This window comes from Acomys russatus, chromosome 2 (genome assembly GCF_903995435.1).
Source record: "Acomys russatus chromosome 2, mAcoRus1.1, whole genome shotgun sequence".
Lineage (NCBI taxonomy): Eukaryota > Metazoa > Chordata > Mammalia > Rodentia > Muridae > Acomys > Acomys russatus.
The window spans coordinates 28,936,586-28,961,410 of NC_067138.1; the positions used below are offsets into that span (position 1 = coordinate 28,936,586).

The 24,825-nt window shown below is 43.2% G+C and overlaps 1 protein-coding gene across 4 annotated transcripts in view; it reads left to right on the plus strand.

Moving 5' to 3' along the window:
- The window catches only part of Lyn (LYN proto-oncogene, Src family tyrosine kinase), a 116,259-nt gene that overhangs the window by 40,127 nt on the left and 51,307 nt on the right, over positions 1–24,825 (plus strand). Inside the window, exons 1-7 of one of the 4 annotated variants that reach the window (XM_051159680.1) lie at positions 7,536–7,698; positions 15,287–15,423; positions 18,976–19,021; positions 19,730–19,835; positions 21,813–21,911; positions 22,035–22,138; positions 23,451–23,600. In XM_051159680.1, the coding sequence (XP_051015637.1) occupies positions 15,292–15,423; positions 18,976–19,021; positions 19,730–19,835; positions 21,813–21,911; positions 22,035–22,138; positions 23,451–23,600 (637 nt within the window). In that variant the 5' untranslated portion in view covers positions 7,536–7,698; positions 15,287–15,291. Of the gene's footprint in view, positions 1–7,535; positions 7,699–15,286; positions 15,424–18,975; positions 19,022–19,729; positions 19,836–21,812; positions 21,912–22,034; positions 22,139–23,450; positions 23,601–24,825 lie in introns of those variants that run through there. The other 3 variants (XM_051159688.1, XM_051159695.1, XM_051159705.1) reach the window with 3 other exon arrangements.

Sequence of the window (24,825 nt, forward strand, 5' to 3'; positions counted from 1 at the left end):
CTCTGCCAGAGACTAGCTGGTTATGTGTATGTGGTTCTATTTCTGTCTACTATGTCATTTTAAATGGTTTTTTTAGTTTCTTTTAGTGAAAATGAAATCTGAGTTGCTAATCTTGGTTTGGCTTTTGGGGCCCTAAACTGAGCTCTGAGGAAGAATAGGCACACTGGGTCATTCATACTGTTTTATCTATCTTTAGCTCCTGAGACAACTTCAGATTTAAGTCCACAGGCAGGCCGGCAATTTTCTCACTGAAAGTTTCGAGGTTCATTTCAGCAGGCCGCAGGTCTGTTTATCTTGAAGACACCTCTGTCAAAGTGTCAGACATCTGTTTAAGACAAGTCTAGTTATGCTTCTTTCATTGGCTATGTTAAACCTACCTTTCACTGATGACCAGGAAAGCATATTTGTTCTGCCCAGTGTGTAACATACATATTAATATATGAGGGTTTTACAAGCAATAACAGGCCAGGTTTTCTGTCATGTAGGTTTCATCAAGGGACATTAGGCAATGTCATGTGACATCTGTGGCTGTCACAAGTGGTAGTGAGGTGGGTGGATGGAAAGCTATAGGCTTCAAATGAGTAAAGGCCAGGTTGGCTAAAGAATGTCCTACAATGCACAGGACTGCCCCTTCTTCCCAGTTGTTAACTGTTAATATGATGGAGGCGAAGAAGCCCCGTCTCAGAGAAGGGAATGTAATTATATCCCAGACATGTATCCCTCATTGTGTTGGCCTCTAGATAATTTCAAGTTGTGTAGATTTGCTGTCTACACTGAACAACTCTGCAGATGCCTACCCATCCAAAGTAACACCCAAGCCCTCTTTCAGGTGGCTGGAGCTCAGTTTCGCTCTTTTCTGATTTCATGTTATATCCATTTTATGCTATGTTTTGACTACTCAAGTGAGACAGAGTGTATGGTTGTATATATTTCTAAATAGAGATGCCTGGGTCAGTGGCCATAAAATCCAAGTCTCTCGAAACAAAATTGATGCTGAGTGGTGCTTCTTGGCTGATTTAGTTGTGTAATTCAGGCCCTGCCTTTAGTTCCCCTCTCAGGACCGTCAAGTGCCTCATTTCCTCATGCGTTTATGTTTCCATGAGCTCATCTTGTTTTCATATTGTTCCTTTTTATTAAGAGAAACTAAATGAAAAAAAAACCCACCCTTAGTTTCAGCAAGCCACTGTTGTCTTCCTCTGTGAGTATGCAAGTGGGGCAAGCAACGTGGTAGAGGCTGCTTCCTGCACACTGACCCAGGGACCATCACTTGGAGGTGGGATAGGATTGCTGGTAGCTGCATACTGTTGTACGCCATCCTCTACCTATACTCTGGCCTGCTTCTCTGCAGGTGTGCCAGTTCTTGTTCTGCCCCTCAGCTCATTTCAGGCATGAGATTTTGCCTGGCAACTTGTTTTTTTCTGTGGTCCCTCCTAAATTCCCCGTTGGAGCCTCTCAGCTCATCTCTTGCATGCCCAGAGGTGTTTGTTGTTGTTTTTGTTGTTGTTTATTTGTTTTGTTTTTTATGTCTAATTTTTAAAAAACTCTTCACAACTGACATTTTATTTTCTTTCAAATTCTCAGCAAAGTCTACAGACTACCAGAGCTGCAAAAGCTACAGAAAATATATAAAAACATAAAACACACAAAATATATAAAAGCTTTATGTATTTTAATTGGAATTATCAAAATAAAGATTTAAAATAGTCCCATTTTGTATGTTAATATGAGATATATAATAAAATAATACAGTGTATTCTATATAATATATAAGACAAAAATTGTTATATAACTTATAAATGGTATATATTATAGATACTGTATTGCATAAGTAACAAAGATCCTATAAGTATGTATATTGTGTATATATTGTTTATATATACAAATTTTGTGTTTATATAAAATTTAGAAAGACAAAACTCAAAACTGAACATTGTGATATTTTAGCCAATTTATTCCTAGGCCTTCTTCTTATATATTTATAACCTTTCTCCTCACAAAAATAGCATCTTGCTACATAATACTACTTTTACTTTTTCCACTTAACATGCTGCTATCATCATTCTCTGGCAACAAACTACATATAAACGTCTAATGGCTGCTCGGTACTCTTATACTGAGACACCAGATTCTGAATTAACTTTCTGAAAGCCAATTATCCGCACATCGATTTGATGATTTCTCAAATATTTCACCATATAAAAAGACATTTCTCTTTAGCTCTTTCTCTTTTTAAACTATGAATTTAAGTTTTTAAAACTGTGTGTGTGTGTGTGTGTGTGTGTGTGTGTGTGTGTGTGTGTGTGTGAGAGAGAGAGAGAGAGAGAGAGAGAGAGAGAGAGAGATGGGTTCCAGGGATCAAAGTCAGACTATCAGTCTTCTCAACAAGTTGGTGTTCTAGCTGGGCCATGATACTGGCTCCACTCTGCTGCTGCTTCTGTTCCTCTTCATTTTCCTCCTCCTCCTCCTCCTCCTCCTCCTCCTCCTCCTCCTCCTCCTCCTATTTTTCTTTTTCACAGTAATAGTAACATAATTATTACTATTTGAGCATTTCACACATTCATACAGTGTATGTTGATCACATTCATCCCCCTAACTCCTCTTATATATCCTCCCCAACTTCCTGCCCTCCTTCAGTTTGTGCTACTCATATCAGGAGTGTGGAGACACCCAGGGGGTTTGGTTGACCCACAAGCTGTATCTTTAAATAAAAGACTCTTCCTGCCCCAGAAGTCATCATCTGTCAACAGCTCCTCAGTTAAGGTGGTGGCTTGTGAGCCCTCCTCCATACTGTGAGGTTGGCTGGCTTGATCTTCTGCAGGTCTTGAGAAGATAACCATAGTGGCTATAAAGTTATAAGTGTGTGATCTATTGTGTCTAGAAGGCATTCTTTGCTTCTAGTGCTTCCTGTCCTCTGGCTCTTATACTCTTTCCATCCTGTCTTCCATATAGGTTTCCAAGCCTTGGGAAAAGAATGTGATAAAAATGTCCTATTTGTGGCCGAACTCTCCACAGCCTAACTATGCATTTCAAGGGTGGTTTTGACAAAATTTCAAATGAACATTTCAACAGTGGTACATATTTTGGCAGTGAAAAAGTAAAAATTTTATTAAAATTTGAATTTAGATTTAAGAGTATTATTAGAAGGAAACTGGAAGTGAACCAAACATTCCCAATACATACAACATGCTGAAACTTGGGTCTATAAAAAGGAGATACTAAGCCAGGTGGTGGTGCATGGCATTAATTCTAGCACTCAGGAGGCAGAGGCAGAGGGAGGCAGATCACTGAGTTTGAGGCCACTCTAATCTACAGATCAAGTTCCAGGACAGCCAGAGCTACACAGAGAAACCCTGTCTTAGAAAACCTGAAAGAGAGAGAGAGAGAGAGAGAGAGAGAGAGAGAGAGAGAGAGAGAGAGACAGAGAGAGAGACAGAGAGAGAGACAGAGAGAGAGACAGAGAGAGAGAGACAGAGAGAGAGAGAGAGAGAGAGAGAGAGAGAGGAGAACTAGGAAGCATTAATTTAACAACTGTTCGCAAAAGCACTTGGTGGGAAAGGTTAGCTCTATCCTGAGATATGGAAGGAAGTGAGAGTGTGAGGAGGAACATGAGAAGGAAGCAGAAGTCTAGAGCTACATGTGCAATGCAATGCAATTAAAAGTACAACCCTAAAGCGAAAGCATTATATAGATTACTTTAGAAATCCAAAAATGTGAGACTGGGTACAGTAAGCTAACAATTATAGAAATTGGCGGATCTAATCTAAATATTTAAGCTAAAACTGAAGTTAAAAATTATTAATAAAGCTCTAAGAAGGTTCAGCAATACTTAGCTTCTAAAAATGGACCATTCTGAGCTAGACGTGATGACGCACACCTGTAACCTCCACCCTTGGGAAGCGATGCCTGGGCTACATAGGAGGCCCTGGACCAATATCCACACCCCTGGACACATTCCTTAGTAGACACCACAGAACATTCAAGAGTAGGGATGGAAATGTGGCTCAGCAGCTAAGAGCATGGATCACTTTTGCAGAGGACAGAATTCAGTTCACAGCACCCCTGTTGGATGACTCACAAACTGCCTTTGCTTGCAGCTCCAGAAATATCTAGTGCCTCTGGCCTCTGTGGGCACCTACACACATGCACATACCTACACACACACACACACACACACACACAATAACTCTTACCTTAGGGATAAAAGATTGTTTATTCTAGAACCAAATTTGTGTGACCATGGCCCAGAAACACAGATTTAGGTAACCCCAAATTCAAATTTGTAATGTGGAATCAACTTCATGAAGTTTTATAGTTTTGAAAAATGAAGTCAGAAATTTAGGCAAATTTAAAATACACCAGTGAGTGCTTCAGAGAGGCAGAGTGGCCATAAAATCCAAGTCTCTCGAAACAAAATTGATGCTGAGTGGTGCTTCTTGGCTGATTTCGTTGTGTAATTCAGGCCCTGCCTTTAGTTCCTCTCTCAGAACCGTCAGAACCATCAAGTGCCTTATTTCCTCATGTGTTTATGTTTCCCTCAAATAGCTTGGGGGAAGCTTTTGTATAAGCCCAAGATGCTATCTGATGACATTCTTACCTTTGGAGTTTGTGGACGCCCAGTACTCTGCTCATTTAATAGATTTCAAAGGGTGTTAGTTTTGATATAGATGTGGGCAAGGCTGCTCCAGGGGCTAACACTGGTTGGAGATAGGCAAGTCTCTGGACCTGCAGCATTCCCACCTCCTAAACATCATCACAGTTCTAATCAATCAGTCTCTGCAGACACAGCTTTTTCCTGGAACTCTCATCAACCCCAGCTATTCAGGAGGACTGCAAGTTCAAAGCCAGCTTTGGTTACAAAGTTCAAGGCCACCTGGGGTGACATAATGAGATCCTTCCTATCTCAACATAGTAAGTTTAAAAGAAAGAAAGAAAGAAAGAAAGAAAGAAAGAAAGAAAGAAAGAAAGAAATGTAGAAAGACATAGGGTTCATGAGCTCACAGATACTGTTAAACACAGGGTTTTTTTTTTCTTCAGCGAAAGAAATTGACACCTGTTTTCCATCCAGAAGACTGGGAATGGGTGTGTTAACACCTGGTGATGTTTGCTCTTTTGTAACGCCAACCCTTACAGAATTCTTCAGAAGCCCAAGCATTGTTTCCCAGGCAATAGAATCCACCCTCAGCCTCACTGCAAACCCTTTCTCCCTAGACTTGGACTCAGGAGCACTGTTTCTCAGTCAGTCGAACTCATTCTTGTGGAAAAACTCAGAGGTGCTCTCTGCCATGAAAAGCAAGGCAGTCTAGATATAGTCACATCTAAGGCTTTGTTTTGATAATCTTGTCATGTGGAAACCTCATCCCCCCTACCAACAAAATTTTGCTGTGTTTAAATGTGTGAAAAATAAATTGCTTGGAGTCAGACTCCAGAAGGTTTGGCTGAGCACTGGCTAACTAAGTCAAGCTGAACCTCAGTTTCATTCTTACCTCACCTGATTTGGGTCTGGCCTGGCAATGACACTTACAGCACCACCCCCCCCCCAAAAAAAGGATTGAAGATGAGACTAATTAGGGTGTTTGCTTAGCATACTTGAAGCCTTAAATTAAATCCATGGAACTAGTAATAAATAAATAAATAAATAAGCAAACAAACAAACTGAAATATAAGCTTTGCTGAAACATACATTGTTTTTTGAGGTGGGGGCATTTAAAATATATTTGATTTTTTATACTTAGTTATGGGCATGTGGTTGAATTTGTGCACATGTGTGCACGTGCCCTTGGATGCCAGAAGCCACGTGGGCACCTGCTTCAGTTAAACATGATTGTGTGTTGCCTGACATAGGTGTTAGGAATTGAACTTCAGTCCTCTATATGAGCAGCCCGTGCTTTTAACTGCTGAGCCATTTCTCCATATCCCTGAGGTGGGGGCATTTTTAAGGTCGAATTTTCTTTTTGAAAGTTCTGTAGAAAGAAGCTCATCATTTTAAAGTAACTCAGCAGTTAAGAGAGGGTCCCCGCATCTGTGCTGGGCAGCTTGTAGGGTATCTGATGCCTGCTTTTGGCCTCTGAAGGCACTGCACTCACATGCACATAACCCACATGAAGACACACACATACATACATACATACATACATACATACATACATACATGAAAATAAAGTCTCCAGTTCAGTAAGTTTTAGTATATTTTCCACAATACACACCATTACCACTACCTAACTCTGGAGCCCATTGCATTTTCTGTGTAGCTTTCATGAGGAAATTACGCACTGCAGTTCAGCAGCAGAAAGAATCCTCTGAATAGCGGTCAGTGGGGGGAGCTCCTTAAATTGCAAGCAGTGTTTTTCCATGGAACTCACCTGTTTTCAGATGACTCCACCTCCTTACAGTAGCAACCTGGGTATTTAGGTTTCTCCTTCTCACTCCTTGCATCTGCCCAAGGTCGTCCTCACATTGTTTGGGAAAGAAACTGTAGATTCCACCATGTTCTGCGTAGGTCTGTGGTCTTTCTGACTTGGTCTTGGCCATAGAGTGGCTGCTGAGATTTGGGATGGGGGAAGTTGTACCAATGCTGAGGACCTCTGGACCCCCTGAAACACTTCCACAGGCTCAGTGAGGAGAAATGGAAAGAGACTCTGGGTCGTTGGTCTCAACATCCTCTCTGCATCAGTGAAGAAACAAAGAAGTGGTCACTACTTCAAACTGGATCACATTTCTTCTATGTCTAGGATAGATCAGACACTCTTAAAGCAAATTCCTCCCTCATGACCCCTTACCCAACTAACCGCTAACAGAAGCAGTGTGTCACATAATCGCATACGTCCAGTTCTTGAGAAGTTAAGGGAAGCTGGATGTCATGGCACATTCCTTTAATCCTAGCACTTGGGAGGCAGAAGCAGGCAAATCTCTGTGAGTTGAACTCTGAGAGTTCAAATCCAGCTTAGTCTACACAGTGAGTTCCAGGACAGCCAGAACTACATAGTGAGACACTGTTTCAAAAAGAAAGAAAGAAAGAAAGAAAGAAAGAAAGAAAGAAAGAAAGAAAGAAAGAAAGAAGAGAAAGGGGGTGTTAAAGGAAAAGAATTGAAAATTTGAGAATTTACGGCCAGCCTGGGCTCAGAAGAACCAAGCAAACCCAAATAATAGTGGGTGTGCACTGACTGTGAATACAGGCTCTATCCCAGCCCATCTACTCTTTCCTCTACGTTTCCTCTTCTTTTTCACTTTTTGTAAGTTCCAGATGCCTCTCTCTTCTCACCCTGTCATGCTACTGAAAGCCAACTCTTGAACCAACACTATGATACACAGACACACACAGACACACAGACACACACACACACACACACACACACACACACACACACACACTCCAGCTCAGTTCCCACTCTTCCCTTTACCTATGGTACTTAAACCCTGGGGAGGCCCTGATGTTGCAATTGGACAAACAGAAATCCAGTCAGCTATCTGCATGGACTCTAGGTCTGAAGGAGGAGCCTCCTATTTCTCTTCACTTCCTGTCTCATGGGTGCTGGAAGGCAGTTAAGAAAGGGAGCCTGAGACTGTCCAGGACCTCCCCTTCCTGTATCTACGGAAGGTCCTCAGGAGACGCAGATGTGTGTAGTTGTCCATACAGCAGCCTCGACAGCAGAGGGATCTCAGCGGCCTCCCGACAGCCAAAATATCCCATCGAGACCACGGGTAAGGTTAGCAGCCTAGGCACTGTGGCAGCCCTGGTTTTCTGGGTTATGGGTGGAAAGATGAGGGACTGTTGGAATGATTGCCTCTTTAGAGGCTGGACACACCCTTTATGGCTCTGCCTGTTTCACATGGAAGTTAGGAATACTTTTTGCTGTAGGGCTTCTTCTGGTGCAGCCCTGTCTTCCTAAGCTGCGGACTGGATTTGCCTTTGTTTCTCTAAGTTTCATTTCTGAGAGTGAAGTGGAGCAGAAAGCAGGTGAAGGACAGTAAGAATAGATGACATCACTGTGGTGATCGAATCCTATCAGTGACTCTTGAGCCAAACTGGAACCTGACTTTTGAGGGCTGAGGTCTCTTCTTGGGCTTCTGCTTTTTTTTTTTTTTTTTTTTTTTTTTTTCCCCTGTCTCCATTCCTAACTCATGAAGCTCTTGAGATGAAGGCTGTCCACAGACAGGCAGTGAGGCCACAGTGGGCATAAAACAAGCACAGCTTTGAAACCAAATGAAGCAGGTTCTGAGGCCTTCCGGTGACCAGGGAGGGGTCCTCCTGGGGCTGGAGTGACCATCCCCTTTCTTTTCCATACCTTAGAGCCCTGTTTCCTCCTCTCTGTTGGCCTTAAGGCAAGCGCTTCCTGTATTGAAGGTTAAGGAAGAGGTCCGATTGCAGGGATCCCAAGGAGCCTTTGGGTGAGAACTGGCCTCAAACTCATGCCCTTCCTGCCAGTGCTAGGCTTTCAGGTCTGTGCCTCTGCAGCTAGCAAGACTATTTTATATTACTTCATAACGGCATGATATTTAAGTCAAAGGGCCAAATCCTAGTGGCTTTGTCTTTAAAATTTTTAAGATCTAGGATTATATTGATCATTCATAGAACCATATTCTGTTACAGTGTTCATGACTGTAAAATCGAGTAAGCTAGAATACAATCGAAGGATACAGTAATAGAACCCTCAGACTCATAGCAATCCTTCTGTGTCAGCGAGCTCAAGTGCTAGGACTGTGAACGTGAGCTAACATTCCTCACTGAGAAACTAGCATCCAATTTCCTATTTTGGGTCTAAGTTCTGCTAAAATGAACAATGGGGAAAACGTTTTAAATATCAGCAAAATGGTGAATAGGCGTAGTATGAAAATGTGTCACTTTGCCCTTAAGTTAGTAAATTTCCCCAGTGCTATCTATTCGTTTCTGTTTATCGTATTAACAAGGTTGCTGTGCACCTCCTGAGGTCCTGCAGGATTGCTGAAGAAGAGATTCCAGAAGCAGAGTTCAGGGAGTCCAAGTGCACGGTGCTTTCTAATCATGCAAGCAGCAGTCAATAGGCATTACTACAGATAGAGCCCAAGGAAATAGGCTGGTGACCAAGAGTTAGTGTCTGGTATTCTAGAATGTTGTCTTTCGTTTGAAAAAGAATCCATTCATTTACTATTCTAAGTTGCTTAAATGAGAACTACCCACTCAAACAAACACTTGTTCTCATGAAATAATCTTTTAGCAAGAGAAGTCATCAACTTCCCAGTTTTTAGGTGTTGGCGTGGGCTCCTGTGCGAGCAAAGGGTTGCCCACCTCTTTGCATCTCTAGACCACACATGGAATCCAGACTTGCCTTTCTTGACATGTCAAACCCTGAATGACAATGATTTTTTAAAAGCATACTTTATTTTTGATTTTTATAATACTTATTACTTATTGACAGTGTCATACAATGTAACTTGACTCTGTCCACCCCCAAATCCCTCCCTCTTACTTTCCACAGGCTTGGCTCCCCACCCCTGCAGCGTCTCCTCCTCCCACCTTCCTGCCCTCTCCTTTCTTCTGTAATCCACTGAGTCCACATAGCTTTGTGAAAAATTGATGGATCTTGTTGACTCAGCTCCATCCTCTGCAGGCAACAGGAGCTGCTGTGAGTCTGTGGGTAGAACACCATGCCACGTCCACGCAGAATTTCACAGCATCCTCTCCATCCTGGAGCTCCTCAGACTCTCTTATATTCTTTCCACCCCCACCTTCATGTTGTTCTCTGAGTCTTGGAGGGGGTGATATACACACCCCATTTGGAGTGTAAGTCTCTCCAAACCGCTCACTCTCAACACTTTGACTAGTCATGAATCTCAGCATTATCTGCTGCACACCACAAAAAGAAGCTTCTCTGGCTGAGACTGAGATTAGCACTAGGCTGAGAGTATAAATATAAATATGTTAGCAAAACAATAGGAGTACATTCCCCCACTTGGGCCTATGAACTTGAGGTGTGGGCTTTTCACCATGTTTATAGCACTAGGCCATATGGGCATCCTCTCCTGAGGAGGAGGCCCCAAGTCCAGTCAGAAGGATGCTGGCTACCTCACAACCTACATTCCATTTTGCACTAGTGGGCATACCTAGCAGACTGGTATTGTAGCGTTCAGGGTTCATCTAGTGATGTTTCTGCTCCCTCAAAGACCAACATAGCAATGTCTGACACCATGAGAGTGAGCCAGCATAAAGAATATTTTCAGGTCAGTCCAAGCTTTATTTCTCAACATCCTGCACCCCAAGTGGGTGATGCCTCAGCAATAGGATCTTACATATAACTACTATGTGCAACCAAGAACAATAGCTATGGCCTGTGTTGTTTGGGGGAACTTCTGGGAGCTTCCTGCCCAATACCTCACATTGCCATTAATTACTAACTTTTTCATTAATTAGTCTTTCCTGGAAAAACACTACCCACCCATACTGAATATCTGTGTCAAAAGCTTTAAAAAAAAAAAAAAAAAGACACTACTTTTATTATCTTTTTAAATGGTGTGTGCTCGCAGGCTGCAGCATTTGTATAGAGGTTCTTTAACCATGTGGGCCCCAGGGATGAAAGTCAGGCTGTCAACCTTGGGGCAAGCCCCTTTGCCTTCCGGCCCTCTTTATTTTATTATTATATTTTTAAAATTGCATAGGAAGTAATCATTTTCCATAAAGGTTCTTATAAATTCTCAATTTTAGTTGGTATTCCCATCACCCCTCCATAATTATTTTAAAATTAAATATATGCATATAAAATGTGCCCTTGTTTAGTATTAGAAATTATATGAGGCAGATTTGAGTGAGGACATGCTTGAAATCCCAGCATTGGTGAGCCTTAGGCAGGAGGATTACAAATTCAAAGCCAGCCTGGACTACCTAGCAAATAGAATGAAAGAGAAAAAAGAAAAGTAAAAAAGAAAAGTATACAATACCAAGAAGAAACAATGTACACAGTATCATCCATGGTTTTTAATTAAGTCCATTCACTACAAAATTAGAAATCTTGCCAGGGACCCACACTGCCCCCAAAGAAGGCTCGTCCCTTTCCTCTCTTCTGGTGGCTCACACTGTCTCTGTAGTAAACCCAGACTGAGCACACAGCTCAGCCATGCTAGTTAAAGCACCCATAGCATAAGCGCATGTGCTCACCTCTTTTCCTTGGCCCTGACTTTCTGATTCCATTGTTTAATCTCATTATTGATTCTTGTGGTGAAACATTTTATAACCTTCAAAGAGGCAGCCTATGAAGGTGAGCTATTTTAGTGTTAATAAAACCTGTACTTCAAGCACCTGTCATGTGGGGAAAATGGTAAACACATGGGCTATGGCGTTAGCTTTGATGCCCAGCCTGAGGTGGTGCTGAAGGGAACCTCAGAAAAACCAGTCACCAGCTGCAGCTGTGTGCCAGCCTTTAAGTTCTCCGAGCCCCCAGTTCTCTATGCTATAACGTAAGCGTCATAAAGCTGTGGACAGTGAGTTTCTTCAGGGATTAACCAAGAAGCTCAACACATTATATCTTTAGTAAAAGTTGTCAAAGGTGCAAATCAGTGTGTAACAATGCCATTGCCATCAGTTTTGGCAGGAATAGAGTGCATTTGGGGGCTTTTGAGGTCTTTTTTTTTTCTGATCAAGACTCCCTTTAATGCCGACGAGTAAGACTTTATATAGCAAGGTCAATAGGATCTGTTCTGATCCCTCTCTCTCCCTAGGTCCCAGACAAGAAGAACACAATAGGCTGAGTAGGCTTTTGAGTTCTTTCACACAGCATGAGAAGCTGCAGGACGTGGTTGGGATTGTATGCAGGAATGCACACTTCAGCTCTGGGCCCAGGAACACAGACTAGACTGTGTGGTGGGGTACTCCTCACAGTATTTTTCACTTTCTGTCCACCATGCAGAACGAACATTTGCTTCTGGGTTAGCTGTGGTGATGGTGAGAGGGGTAAATCACAAAATACCAAGCAAATGGCAATCTGTGGATACACTGGTCTAGACTGACACCCTGCCCCCCACCCACCTGCTAATTTACATTTGCCTGAGTCAGACAACCGTCAACACCTCTTAAGCACACAAAGGGCTTGAAAAATAGAGTTTCCCTGCTAGCCCACCTTTAATGTTTTCCATAAAGTTATCTCTCAGAAGGTCTTCAGATCTCTGTGCCTGTCCAGCTAGAGAATTTCTGTGGCTTCCTGATGAAACGAAGGCTGCACTGCTTGGCAAGGCTACAGGAACGTTGCCAGCGAGCGTTCCTGTTCATAGCTACCTATGTGTGCACATGCACACACATCAACAAGCCGCTTCTTTTTTTTTTTTTTAAAGCCACTTATTTTCTAACATTCGGTTTTTTTGAGACAGTGTTTCTTCAGGTAGCCCTGGTTGTCCTGGAATTCACTCTGTTAGACCAGGCTGTCCTTGGACTCGGAGATCCGCCTGCCTCTTCCTCCTGAGTGCTGGGTTAAAGGCATGTACTCCCACTGTGGTGGGAGTATCAGGATTTCCAAGGTGCCTTTATCAAATCTATAAAACTGAGACAATTCCTACTATCATACTGGGACCAACTCATAATTCTTGCAGACTTTTCTGTGTGCACTGTATCACCGTACGCCCCTGTCCAGATTGAGTCAGGGAGCACATGTTGTTCTTGTGTCATTTTTGGTCTCTTCCATCAGTGCTGGGGTAGAACCCTGGGCCTCATGAGTACGCTAAGCCATCCCCTAGGCCCTTTTCATATGAGACAGTTCTGCCTTCTTTTTTCTATAGAAGTTCCAGGCCACTCGTTTTTAGAACAGAGCAGCTCCTAGACTCACCTGATTTCATCTGTCTTCCCCTCTCCCATATTTTGTACAAACTATTAAGTTAATTCTACTCTAGAGACACTTCTTTTAAAAAAAAAAAACAAAATTAATAGCCAGGTGGTGGTGGTGCACTCCTTTAATCCCAGCACTCAGGATACAAAAGCAGGTGGATCTCTGAGTTCGAGATCTGCCTGGTCTACAGAGTCAGTTAGTTCCAGGACATTCAGGGCTACATAGAGAAACCCTGTCTTAAAAAACCAAAAATAAAAATTATTATTATTATTGTTATTATTATTATTATTATTTTATGAGACAGAGTCTCACAGTGTAACTCCAAGTGGCCTTGAACTGTATCTTCCTACCTCGGCCTTTTGAGTTTGGGGTTACAGGTGAGCCATCTGGGAGCCAGTAACAGCAGGCCACTGTGAGTTTGAGGCCAGCCTGGAGGACAGAGGAAGACCCTATTAAAAATTTAAAATATAAAAAGAAGGAGGGGGAAAAGACAGAGAAAGGGAAGGAAAAAAGGGACCCTGAGTCCTCTGTGGAGCAGCAGCACTGTTCGGAGTGTTAGGAACAGAATAGCAAACTGGGCAGCTGGGGTGGGGGTGGGCGGAGAGGAGTCTCAGCTCCTGTTGGGACTCCAGAGTCCCTCCCTCTGGAGCCTCCCTGTGCTCAGGGATCTGGCACCCGGGGCTTTCCTGTCACCATGGTTGCTCACAGATAAAGCACCATCATAAGGGATGGTCAGCTGGTCAACAATTTGGGGGCTGGGAGGGATGAAGAATGGATGAGGAGAGCAAACTTATTTATTTACAGATCAAGTCCAACAAAACAAAGCAAACAAACAAAGAAATGAAAACCCACGGTCTCCCTTTCAGAAACTAAGGCTGTGAAAAGAAGAACCCCTGTTTTGAAGCAAAGTGCCCACTTCCCCTTTATTTTGGGAACTACCGCTTAGCACTTTGCTAGTTTCAGAAAAAGGGTGGCTATCCTTCGGAGACTCCACACCCAGCCTGCTGAAAAGATGAACAAGCCCACGTCCCCAGTGCTAGCCAAAGCTTGTAGAGGACAGGCTAGCGGGGAAGAGCTATACTGGGGCCACTCCTGCTGCCGGCCACTTAAGAAACTGGGGCACAGAGCCAGGAATTGAACCTCCAAGCCTCACTTTAGCCGGTGAGCTGGCGATTCGCGTTAATTACCGTGGGTTAATTACTGTCCTGAAATTTCTCCTCTATCTCATCTCTGGCCAGTAGGTGGGGGGAAAGGGGAGTAAACAAAGGTGGCCGTTCAGCCAGAGCGCAGCCGTGCCTCACTGGTCCAGCTGGCAGCCAAGTTCCTGAGATGCCTGTGAAGTCTCTGCCTCCTCTTCTCATCTCAACAACCTTCCCTCTTTCTGTGGCCACTTGGGACCCACAGGCACTTCCTTATTTTTATTATTTTTAATTTTTTGAGATTATCATATACTTCCATCAGTTCAGGCCCTTCCTCAAAGGCTGAGGCAAATAAGTCTCCATACCAGTCTTGTACACCTTTTGGGATATCGGGGCTCAGGTTGGGGTGGGGGCAGGTAACTTAGAGCAAACAAATACTGCACGGGCACTCACCGATCAGTTCTGTCTCTAGTGGCTGTGCCTCAGGTATTTTCCTGATTTTCAGGCTCAGATATTTTTATAGGAAGCCTACCAGACTGGATCGCCTGAATGGCCCTTCAAGCATTTTTACTCTCATACCTGCGTCTCTTTTAACTCCAGGCTTGACAAAGGCCACCGCCATCTTTGTAGGTTTCCACGCCCTCGTGCAGTAGACTCTAGCTGTAAATCACACAAGCCTTCGAAGCCTCAAGCCCTTTATCTTCCCCTAGCACACTTGAGATGTGATGTGTCACTTATCTCTTGGGAACACAAAGTAAACAGAAAACACTGTATCCACGATGGCTCTCTGTCTCCAGCTCAGACTCCTAGCCTTCCCTGCCTGCTCCTTCACTAAAGGGTTCACTTTTCTTGAACTGATTCTTGGAACCAGATTATCCAGGGTCACAATGGCTGCGTCTGAAAATCCTTCCTGGAACCCCTTTGCTGATTGTGCCACCAGATATAAATCTGCCTCATCTCAATCTCCAGGGAGCTTCTTGGACCAGCTCTTTCGCCTCTCGCCTGAATTAGAAGTCCTTCCTTTATTAGGACTACTGCACTCCATGTCATGGGCTCATGAGCCTATACCATAATGCCAACACACACCTTTGCCACAAAAATATAAGTATCACTGTGGTAGGAATTATGGTGGGTTGGTGTAAAGATAACGCTCGGGAAATAGTTTTGAATGAATGAAGTGAGGAACAAATGAACAAGCAAGATGACCTGTTTCCAAACAGCATCTACCTTTGGGTGTATTAACCAGCATGTAACTATGAATAAAAGCGGATTCTTTTTGCTTTCCTTAAATGCAGAGATTTGACTGGCTTTACTCCAATTCTGGATTGATTAAAAAACAATGCCATTGCTTTTCTATTCCAACAGGAAATATGGGATGTATAAAATCAAAAAGGAAAGACAATCTGAATGACGATGGAATAGATATGAAGACTCAACCAGTACGTAATACTGACCGAACTATTTATGTGAGAGATCCAACGTCCAATAAACAGCCAAGGCCAGTAAGTAGAAGAGTCTCAGGGGAGAAATCCCAAAACAGGATCAGAGCATGGCCGTGCAATTTAAACCCTGATCTTTGCATGCAAAAAAGGAATCATATTGATTACATAGACATAGAAATGCATTGCATAAAAATAATTGATATCGTCCTTGTTACGTAATCCTTTGAAAAATGTGTAGAGATTTTAGGAAAAACCTGGCTACTTATTAGATGATAAACAGGCCTTTAGTTGCTAATGAAGAGACCCCAACCTGGACTCAGGCCTGCGACACTCAGGTTAGATGTGAAATCAGCTCGGTGCTCAAAAGACAAAAGGATTTGCTGGATTTAAACCAGGAGCTAAAATGCATACTAATGTGTATTTGAGGCATTGCGTTTTATTCCTTCTTCTCTTTTCTTCAACTGATTTAAAATACTACAAAGACTGAGGCTGTTATGGTTTGTTAAAGAGGAACAGAAGATTAAGAAAAAGCATATCCAATTCTGTCTCCACACTTTTTGATGTGTCCACATTAGAAACTTTATATAAGTGATGTGCCACCTGATGCACTTGGAAAGGAAGTGATGCCATACTTTAGGGACGTGGAGCTTGGTTTAGCTATAACATTTAATCTGCCTTACTTTGGCGCTTGTAACCTGGCATGTAGTGTCCCATTGGATGTCTGTATGCCATCCCATACCCTGAGTTTTATGGACTGCGTTGGCATTTAAGCTGAAAGCAAGTTATTCCAGTTTAGCCCAAATGCCCTTACTATCAATTTGGCCAGGCATGGTGGTACACACCTGTAATCATTGCATTTTGGTAGCAGAAGCAGACAGATCCTTGTGAGTCTGAGGCCAGCCTGGTTTACATAGCAAGTTCCAGGACATCTAGGGCTACACAGTGAGACCCTGTTTCAAAGAACAAAACAGAAGAATATGTAGAGTTTCTCCAGTCTGGCCTATGTTTTTAAGTGGCTTGGTATTTTAGAAATATATAGTCATTGTCTGGTCCTGCTGAGGGCTATTGCCTACCTCATCTCCGTTATCTACCAGAATCAAGTGTCATCATTTAGACAAGTCAGAGTTAGCTAAAGAGAAGTGGAGATGAATGGTGATTGCCTTGTGCTATTATTTTATATGTTGTTTCTGGATAGATGCATTATCAGTATATCACATAAAATCGCATATAGAGGGGTTGGAGAGATGACTGTGGTTAGGAACAGTGGCTATTCTTCCAGAGGATCTGAGTTCAGTTCCTGGTACCCACATGTTAAGTCCAGTTTCAGTCCATCTGTCACCTCTTCTGGCCTCTGCCTGCACCAAGCACACACATAGTGCACAGATATCTGTGCAGGCAAAACATCTATATTCATAAAAATAAATAAATTTGAAAAAAACTATCCAAAATGTACCCACACACAATGGATAAGATTATTAAGAGAGCTGGGCAATCGTGGCACATGCCTTTAATCCCAGCACTTGGGAGGCAGAGGCAGACGGATCTTTGAGTTCAAGGTCAGCCAAAGCTACACAGAGAAACCCTCTCTTGAAAAACAAAAACAAACAAACAAACAAAAAGCACTAGTGATTTAGTGATGATGAATACATATCAATATAAACTTTAAAAGCATTTATAAATATGGATACAGAGTTGTATTCTTAAATGTGATTAACAGAAAGAAAAATAAGAGTAGAAGAAAAGTAAAGGGTAGTTTTCTTGTAGACTTCAAAGTTCTCATTAAAAGTTCCGTTTATTTCTGCTAGCAAATGCTACAGATTTTTATGTGCTTTAAAGCCCAAAGTTTTTGTTTTGTTTTTTATTTGTTTGGTTTGTTCTGTAGTTTTGTTTATTTGTTACCATGCCTTACCTAGGAAAGCAAAGGAGACTAGTTAAATAAATCAAATATTCAGTGTTTAAAAGATTACAAGTACGTTGGAAAGCAACAGCGAGCACGTTTGAAATCTTTCAGTTCCCTAATGCTTACCAGAAACATTTTAGTTCGGATCTTCTGTGGTCATAGATGCTCTTGAAGAGCCACTTAGCTTGGCCTCATCCTGCGACCATAAGCAGGACTCTCCACCTTTGTTACATGTAAAAAATATATATGTGTGTGTGTGTGTGTGTGTGCGCGCGCGCGCGCGCGCACGCGCTCTCAGTACATTACAAAGGGCTCTGCTGCCATAAGGTGAAGGGGAGCCGATGCAAAGTCAACAACACTTAAGGAAAATCTATTCGAGAAAGTTTTAGAGAGATGGTAGGCAGGTCACATTATGTGTTTTGTTCTTACAAACATGGTTTAGGATGAGCTGGCAGCATGTGTTCCCCATTTCTTAGGAGGCCCCTTTAGTCCTTTAGTGCACATGTTTCAGAACCAGCCTAACCTGCCAGCAGGTCTCCTATAAAAATGTGCTTTATCATATTTGTAAACTAACCTTTCTGATATTTGCAGATCAGCTTCCTGCTTTTAGAATTATTTAATTTCTCATCTAATTGCTTCCTCTAAATCACATAAAATAGACTGTAATTCTGAATTATGCAACACCAAATGACTAAAACAGCAATATAAAATTTTCTTAAGTCTTAATTGTTAGTAGGGGCCCATAATTTCCTCCTTCTTCAATCCTTTCTCTCAGTGATTTGGGAAAAGTTATATTCCAGTATAAACCATTTAGTCGTGTTCCATGAAAGGACTATTTAAGGAGAAGCAGAGGAGTGAGAGGGTTGGAAGTCTGGGCCCTGGGAGGACATCCTTAGAAGAGGTCACCAGGCCTTTCACACCCCCCAGCAGCTCTGGAAAGGGTTCAGATTACAAAGTACGTCACATGATGCACCCTGCTGCTGCCATAACTGGGGATGCCCCTAACCCCTAGACAGACAAAGTCAGGGTCAGGCAAGAGAAAGCATTGACTCAGTTTGGTTTGTGCTTATCTGTTAGTGACAAGTCTGATAGAGTGTTTTAAAAAGTTCAGGAAACATGAAGATGGGCTGGTGATCACTTCTGAAAGCTACTGGTGCCCTGTCATTTCCATGTTTTGCTATGCTGGCCCTACCTACTGTTTGGCTTCCATGGTTGCTGTGCCTCCAACCTTTAGTTCTTTCTAGGTACAAAGAGGCCCATTTTACCAGTGCCCTACCCACCCAGTAAACTTATGGCATGCATAGGAGGCTGTACATCTAGAAGCAGGCATCATGCTGGGCAAACCACCACCTCAAATATTAGGACTCTGTTACAAACACGAGAAAGAATCATGGCAGGTTGGCGTCTAGGCCCCAGCTTATGAAGCCCCATCCATTTGCTCTGTTCACAAAGACCAAGGACTACATGTCCAGGAAAAGCCCTGAGCACAACTGTACAGGTGGGACCCTGCCGATGACATCATCAAGAGCAGGAGGCTAGCATGGAGCCTTGGTGGCAGTGGCACCATCCTATAGGATTTTCTATTTGGTTCTTCTTTCCTATTTAGCAAGTGCAAATCTAAACCTCCATAGCTGCTGTTAGGAAAATGATATCCATGTGAGAAGAGAAAACTGAACATGACTTTTTTTTTTCTAACAAATACTCTTTCATAGGTTCCAGAATCTCAACTTTTACCGGGACAGAGATTTCAAGCAAAAGGTATGTTTCCTTAACACCATAATTAATGTTTTGTTTGTTGTTGTGGGAAAATATATGTAACCCAAACTTATCACGGCGCGAGGCATTTCGTTAAGTGTCCAGTTCCGAGGCAGGAAGTATACATTGCTGTGTAAGCATGTCCAGCATCCATCAGAGAAGGTTTTCATTATTCCAAGTGGAACTTTACCATTCACAGTCATTCATGGTTCTCCTCTCCCTCCTGCTCTGGGCAGCCACCACCACACTTCCTGTTGGTACAGATTTGGTTGCTCTAGGTAGCACATGTGACTGGAAATATACAGTCCTTGTCATTTTATGCCTGGCTTACTTAACTTAACATAAGGTTTTCATGGCTCATCTATAATATATCATGCGTAAGAACTTCAGTTCTTTTTTTAAGGCTAAATATTACTTTATTTTATGTATGTGTCACATGTTCTCCATTCCGCTAATGGACACCAGAGTAGCGTCTGCCTGCAGAGACCATGGCAGTGTTGCCATGATGGCATGTACAACCTTTCCTAGCCATAGTTTTGAAATTTTAGTAGGTTTCTGTGATTCGGAGTGTGCTCAGGACACACTGCGTGCTATTCGTAGGTGGGAGCACATAGCTCCACGCCATGCCCCTTCCCTCTGTTGCTTCCTCCTTTCCTTTGTGTTTGTGTCAATGGGTTTTGAAAGGGCTTTGCTTATATCTTTTGTCCTTAGATCCAGAGGAGCACGGGGACATTGTGGTGGCCTTGTACCCCTATGATGGCATCCACCCAGATGACTTGTCCTTCAAGAAAGGAGAAAAGATGAAAGTCCTTGAAGAGTAAGTATGCTCAGGCCCTGGCAGCATGTTGGTCACAGCTCTCGCAGGCTTCTCTTTCACTTTGCTTAGGCAGCAGATGGAATAGCACAAAAGGAACTCCTCTTTTCAATGTGGCTCTGGGCACCTCTATCATTTCTCATAATAAGGACAGACACTATTTCTTTGGTCACCAATATGGTACCTAAGAAGCTTGACTCTGTGGCATGCTGCCTACGATAGCCGTTGTGGAGCTTCGGAGATAGCTCGGTCATAACCTGAGTTAGTTCCCTAGGACCCACATTTTAAAAAAGAAAAGGCTGGGTATGGTGGCACTTGCATGTGGTGCCACAGCATTGGGGGAACAGTCTCTCTCCAGGCTGTTTAGTCTACTTAGCAAGTTCCAGGCCCATGAGAGACTCTGTCTCTTTAAAAAGGAAAAAAAATACATACACACACACACACACACACACACACACACATACACACACACACACATAATCTGAAGAATGACAATGAAGCTATCTTCTGGCATGTACACACATCTACATATGTGACACATACCTGCAAACACAAGTGCACCTTCATAGTCATCAACATGTTTCACACACACACACACACACGCGCGCGCACACACACACACACACACACACACACACACACACGCACACCATACTCACCACAATCCTATGACTTGTATACTATCATATATATTTTAAGAGTTAAAATCCCAAGGAACAGACTGAGAATTTTTCAAAGTCACACAAGCCCCAGGAGGAAGGCCCACGCTTAGGGGCAAGTTCCTGCGGAAGCTCTGGACTTGGTACCTTATGCTTAAGGGAGTCTCCGCCCTCTCCCTCTTTGCCAGGTCAGGGTCAGGGCTCTGCTTCATGCAAATTCAGTACAGAAAGGAAGTCGGACTTACAGTGCTGAGAGTTCCTTGTTCTCCTTCTGCACTGCCCTGCGCCCTGTGGCCTGACCGTGGTCATGCATCTGTGAGTCAACACACAGGGGTCATGGAAACAAAACATGCAAGCAGCTTCAGGGAGGCACTGATGCAGCTGAGCAGGGCTTCCCCGCCCGACCGTGGCTGTGGCACCACAGTCTTAGAAGTTACACCGAGCGGCTCAGAAGCCTGGTCTAAATCTATGTGATGTCACCCACTCTGTGCGTCAGATCATACAGCATGGCTGTGCTTCTTACGGAAATGGCCTTATACTGTACTTAGCACATAATAAGAAAACATAGATATAAAGGTTTTAGGGCCTGATAATGTAGCTCAATGGGAGAGAGCTTGCCTAGCATGTACAGGGTCCTAGGTTCAATATTCCTGCATTTAAAAAAAAAAAAAAAGAAAGTTCAGGCTAAATATTTTAAATATTTCCATCTACAGGCTGCTTATGTGGCTAGACAGTTTACAGGTGCAGCTCAGAGTTAGTGGTGACCTCCCTTCTCTCACAGACAGACAAGGGCCTCATCTGTATGCAGGCATTTGAAGAGGAACATGGAGGCTTCCAAGGACCCATTCCATCTCTCCTCTTCTCTTGAGCTCACCCACTCCTTCTGGGCCTGGCCCTCCCTCCTCCTCTGTCCCTCTGCCCTCTGGGTTAGTGCGGTATCACGCTTACTTACTTACTTACTCTGAACGGGTTTGGGTTTGTTTTATTTTATTGTTGTTGTTTTTCTTTATTCCTGGCACCCATCTCTGGGGAATGGGGATGTTTTTACGCACAAGTTTATAACACGTGAATTCTAAGTCACTATTCACTTGACTCCATTGCCACAAGGCTCCTTAAAGATATTTCTTAGCCACCTGGGGAAATAAGAAATGTTCATTTCTATAAATTGGGCCATTTTGCAAATGCTTTTCTATGCAGCCGTGAGCTCAGCAAGCCACACTGAGTGGTAAGGGTGCTTTTGTTTCATTTTCCCTCTCACTCTGCAATGCAAACTCCTTAGGGCGGTTACCATTGCAGCTCTCTACTGTTATTTCCATTCCAGGCATGGGGAGTGGTGGAAAGCTAAGTCCCTGTCATCCAAGAGAGAAGGCTTCATCCCCAGCAACTACGTGGCCAAGGTCAACACCTTAGAAACCGAAGAGTGAGTCCTCTTGTGTGGCCATCCTGGTGTTTCTGTACACTGCGCTGGATTGCCTGTTTGTATGTACACTATCTTTCTCCCTCCCTCCCACAACACCTATGGAATGTGAAAATATCCTTGCAGGTGGTTCTTCAAGGACATAACGAGGAAAGATGCAGAACGTCAGCTGCTGGCCCCAGGGAACAGTGCAGGAGCTTTTCTGATCAGAGAAAGTGAAACTTTAAAAGGTGAGTAAGTGGTTAAAGGCCAAGCAGAGGGCCATGTAGGGATTTAGGGAATCTTTCTGAATGGGAACCCAGGGCCTTATGCATGCTAGGCTGTCACTCTACCACTGAGCTAGCCCCCAGAAAATCACTTTGAGAACTCTTCCTAGAATGAAGGAAATTCAAAATACAGTAGCTCCTTGTAGTGAAGGGGTCATTTTTATTTTGTTTTTGTTCTGCTTTGTTTGGTTTGGGCTGGGTTTTTGTTTTATTTTGAGATCAAGTCTCTCTGTGCGGCCCTTGACTTGCCTGCAATTCAGTAGGTAGACTAGGCTGACCTCAAACTCAGAAGGCCAGCTGCCTTTACCTCCTCAGTGCTGGGATTAAAAGCTTGTGTTACCACACTTAGATTTTTTTAAAATTTGTTGTTGTTGTTGTTGTTATTGGTGTGTGTGTGTGTGTGTGTGTGTGTGTGTGTGTGTGTGTGTGTGCACTTGCCTGCCAAGGTGCATATGTGGAGGTCTGAGCGGATCTGTGAGAATCACTTCTCCCTGCCATCATAGGTCCTAAGGATTATCAAGGTTCTGGTTACCAAACTTATACAGAAAGTTCTTTTTACCTGCCTAGCCATCATGCAAACCCTTTGATCGTAAAGTTTTATATTTTGATAGCAAATAACAAACTCAAATGATAAATGCTAACGAATGTAAAGCAGCCATGATTATGGCCAAGTCAGGGCATGCTTCCTGTTTTGTTGTATTCTTGTGAAAGAGAATGCTAAATGTCAAAGGGAAGCTCAGAATAATCTATTTAGCTAAATGATTTCAGAAAAGTGTGGTGAAGAAGGAAACCGGGGTATTGGCTACTTGTGTAGCAAGCACAAAGCTGTTGTCATTTATCAAGTCAAAAAAATTTGGGAGCGGGGGATGGCTCGAGACAGACTTCTCTGTGTTGCCCTGGCTGTTCTGGAATTGCTTTGTAGACCAGGCTGGCCTTGAATTCACAGAGAGCTTCTTGCCCCTGCCTTCTGAATGCTGGTATTACGAACATGCACCAAGTCAAATTTTTATAGGACTCTTTTTCTTTCTTTTTGAGGCAGGGTCTTATTATGTAGCATTGGCTAGCCTGGAACTGGCTGAGATATACCAGCTTCCGCCGCCCAAGTGCCTGTATTAAAACCATCACTGCCCCTGGCTGCAAGTCTTTCTTATCATGCCATATAAACATATATAGTTTTTATTTGTCCATTTTATGGGGAAATGTGTACCACAGTGAATTTATTCTGTAGGCCTAATTAACGACACGTGAGCATGCCTTCTCTTCACTTTTCCCACAGGAAGCTTTTCTCTGTCTGTCAGAGACTATGACCCCGTGCATGGTGATGTTATTAAGCACTACAAAATTAGAAGCCTGGACAACGGTGGCTATTACATCTCTCCACGGATCACTTTTCCCTGCATCAGTGACATGATTAAGCATTACCAAAGTAAGTAAGCAATGAAGGCTGGGGAGGCAGATTGTTTTTTATAATGCTTAGTGTAGAGTGGCAGATACTACTTTGTATGGAAGGTATGCTTTCTGGCGGTGTGCTGGATGGTGCTTGGCAAATAGGGTCTAACTTACTGTGGCTGCTCCTTGACTTCCAATGAGCATGTGCTCTAATAAGCCTGTTGTGATCTGAAGCATTACAAATTGCTAACGCATTTCATTCACCTTGCCTTCTGAACACCCTAACTTAATGTAGCCACCAGGAATTGTGCTCAACTACTTACATGTCCATGCAGGTGGGCAGGGTCTGCCAGCTTTGTACCCTACATGTGCTATTGGCTCATGCAAGATGCCGAGTACTAAGCTGAAAGTGAACAGAGATTGTTTGTGTAGACACACTTTCATACCATGGTAAAGTGGAAAGCATTGTGCGGAGTGCTGTAACTGTCCATATGCAGTGACATTGCTACTGTGGCGGCTGGGCCTTCTTGATTCGTGTGAGCTACTTAACATCCAGTGTTCCCCCATCCTGTGGAACAAAGTATGTATTATTTCTGCACAATGCATATTCTTAATGTGTGCAAATATCTGAAATACAGGATGTACAGATCTGTGGCTCTGAGTGTAATGCATACATGTGAAAGGACTGTGTGTCCATGGTAAGAGTGCACAACCTAGCGCCATGGGCATATTTAAAAGCAGCAAGTCAATGCCTTGTGCCAGTCCCAGTTTCTGCCTTGGGAAGCTCCCCTCTGTGGCTTTAGGTCCATTCATTCTGGCTGACATCAGATGCCAGTGATGCTGCAGCTAGTTCCTACTGCCGGCTCTAAGTGACTCATTCCATGAGAAAGCTCATTGAGGCCCCAAACCATGGCGCAGTATGGAGAGTTCAAGGGGCTGGGCTCATGGAATCCTCCCTCCCCCTCTCATTCCCATCCCCATATGCTTCTGGCCTTGATGTTGGGGGCTTGCAGTGCCGTGGCCCTGTTCTGGAGGGCAGGAGTAGTCTGACTGCATTCTTGCCCATGTGCTGTTGAGCTTATGAGGACACAGGAGTCAGAATAGGTTGTTTTGTTTTTGTATGATCACAGTGTTAATGAATAAAATAACATTTCAAATTGTCTTCTAGTATTTTGAAAATAGTGATTATGCAAAAGGTACCCCCATCAGCATTTTAGATGGTGTCAGGCTGGAGATTATAAGAATAACAGATTATTCACAAT